At 44.2% G+C, this 2,500-nt stretch overlaps 1 protein-coding gene across 1 annotated transcript in view; it reads left to right on the forward strand.

Annotated features, from left to right (window-relative positions):
• prkd1 (protein kinase D1) overlaps positions 1 to 2,500 on the forward strand; it is a 49,670-nt gene that overhangs the window by 26,169 nt on the left and 21,001 nt on the right. The window contains exons 4-6 of the mRNA XM_083792490.1: positions 1 to 180; positions 1,648 to 1,671; positions 1,783 to 1,990. The exon at positions 1 to 180 is cut by the window's left edge and continues 41 nt beyond it. Of these exons, the coding sequence (XP_083648616.1) occupies positions 1 to 180; positions 1,648 to 1,671; positions 1,783 to 1,990 (412 nt within the window). The remainder of the gene's footprint in view (positions 181 to 1,647; positions 1,672 to 1,782; positions 1,991 to 2,500) is intronic.

Below are 2,500 nucleotides of genomic sequence, written 5' to 3' on the forward strand. Positions count from 1 at the left end.
CCCAACAACTGCAGTGGACTGAAGAAGCGTCGGCTGTCCAACGTGTCCCTGACGGGCCTGGGGCTGCCAGGGGGGGGAGGAGGAGGAGGAGGAGGAGGAGGGGGCTTCTCCTTCAACCTGGTCTCAGGGCCGCCGCCCTCGCCCACTCCACCACACTGCAGCTCCGATGAATCACTGCTGGTGCGTATATCGTATGTGCACGTCATGCTCTGGGCAGAACATTTTGTCGTTAAAGAATGTCTTCTTCTCTATGAATTACACAACCCATGAAGCCTTGAATTCATGGAGATGCTTTGTTTTTTTCGTCGCGTTCCAAAAAATGTGATGACCGGCGGGGTCCCGTAAACGGTTCAAATCTGTTTCACATCCGGCCACGTTCAGTCCAAAGTCCCGGACGTCAACTTGATCCGCCCACTTGATCGAGGACGCATCAGTGCATTTCAGTAACAGCCAAATAGCCCAGAATGCATTTCACATGAATCAGCAGTATTGGCAGACTACATGAATTTTCCAATAAGCATATAGAACAAAGCGGAGATCCGGGCACACTCAATGTTAAAAAGGAGGAAAACTTTATTGAACTGACATGTTTCGACCTATACGGTCTTCATCAATAAATTGTGTGATCATGTGATCTTAAGTACAAGTCCGTCTCAGATTAGGAAGATGCTGAGAGAACCTTCTCCCCAAGGCAACTTGCCGAGTATACATTCTTCCAAAGGACGCAAGTCTGTCCTTCTGCGTTCTCAGTATTGAGATTGTCTTTGTTTTACCTTTTTGAGGGTTTTTTTCCCCCATACATTACTACCCTACTTGATCATCAACAGCGTCACACAAAAGTATCAAAAGTAGCAGATCTTCAAGGTCGAACCGCGGCGCGAGATGACGCGTTTTGAGCTTGTCGATGTTCGTCTTTTGTTATTTTTGTTTTTATGTATATTAACAGTTTTGGACATGTGAGGTTTCCACTCGGCAGATATTAGATGATAAATAAAAGTTTTCTGTGATGTTGAAAGGAAACCAACAAGTGCAGATACAACTGGGGTGTGAAGTAATAAGTGACATGCAACAAATTGATTGTAATTTAAACTATAGCAAACTTAAAGTTGTCACTCTATGTATAGCCTACACGACAGGGGAAACAGATTTGGCAAGTTGTTGTTTGGCTTTGTTCTTTGTGATGTCAGCAATGTTCAGGCCACCTGTGTTTACATACACACACTCACGCACATGAACGCACACTCACACAGGGGGGAATGCGGACATAGAAAATGATAGGCTGCTACCTTTGGAAAACCAGAAATAGTTTGAGTTTCAGTGAGTCAGACATGCGTGGGTTTGGAACATTACTTCAGTCTGTAGTCTGTGGGAAAGACAGGTCTGTTTTAATAGGTTTTTTTAATAGGTTTACTCTAATAGGTTTACCTATTAAAACAGAATCTGGGTTTAGATCAGTTTTTACCACCCCATGCATCCATAAAATACACTACAGTATGGACTATGGAGCCCTGCTGGACTTCGCTCAACAATACATGTGTTCATATAGAGATAGAGGTACATGGATCACTTCCCTGTTGATGTGTCAACTAATTACACTTTCCCTTTTCCCTCCCATCTTTCACCTCCACTGACTTCCTACGTCTCTAGTCTCCACTCAGTCCCGGTATGGAGGTATGTCCTTTTTCTCTGCATCGTTAACACCTTGTTGACACATTTTCCTCACCCTGAAGTGTAATCCTTCCGATGTAACCTTTGCCTCCGCCTCCTCCTCCTCCTCATCAGAAGAGCATGGCAGACTGTTTCTCTGGCCGCGAGCGACGGTCCAGTTCCGTGTCGTACATTGGCCGACCGATCGAGCTGGACAAGATCCTGCTGTCCAAGGTCAAAGTTCCCCACAGCTTCCTGATTCACTCGTACACCAGACCCACCGTCTGCCAGCACTGCAAGAAACTCCTCAAAGGACTCTTCAGACAGGGCCTGCAGTGTAAAGGTCGGCCATCACTTAATCCCTGATGCGTTGTTGAGCGGAGCCCCCCAGGGCTCTATGCTAGTAACTTCTCTGCTTTCGCTCCGCATTGAATAACTTCACTGAAAAGAGCCGATTGACAACAGACAGAACAGAGTGCCAATTAGCCATGTATGAGGCAAATACAAAATGACTTAATTATAAGAAGACACTTTTCACTATACCTGTCGCCTGTCGGTATGATCTGATACAAACCGACTATACCGACTATACCGACATTCACTTACATATTATTAAACAATTATTATTATGAAATGTTCTAGTACTTTTTACCATGCATTTTCAGAATTTCTGAGATTATTTACAGCATTGTTTACCACTGTAAGCATGTGCCTGTTGCACATCTTAACAAAAAATAATGCAATTGTATAAAACTAAACATTTTCCACAGATTGTTGGGACAGATTGAGGATGAAGAGTGACTGTTTAGGGTTTGTGTTTACAAGTTGTCGGGCTGAAAATCGAACAATGTGT

This window comes from Protomyctophum parallelum (genome assembly GCF_964188405.1).
Source record: "Protomyctophum parallelum genome assembly, chromosome: 20".
Taxonomy (NCBI): Eukaryota; Metazoa; Chordata; class Actinopteri; order Myctophiformes; family Myctophidae; genus Protomyctophum; species Protomyctophum parallelum.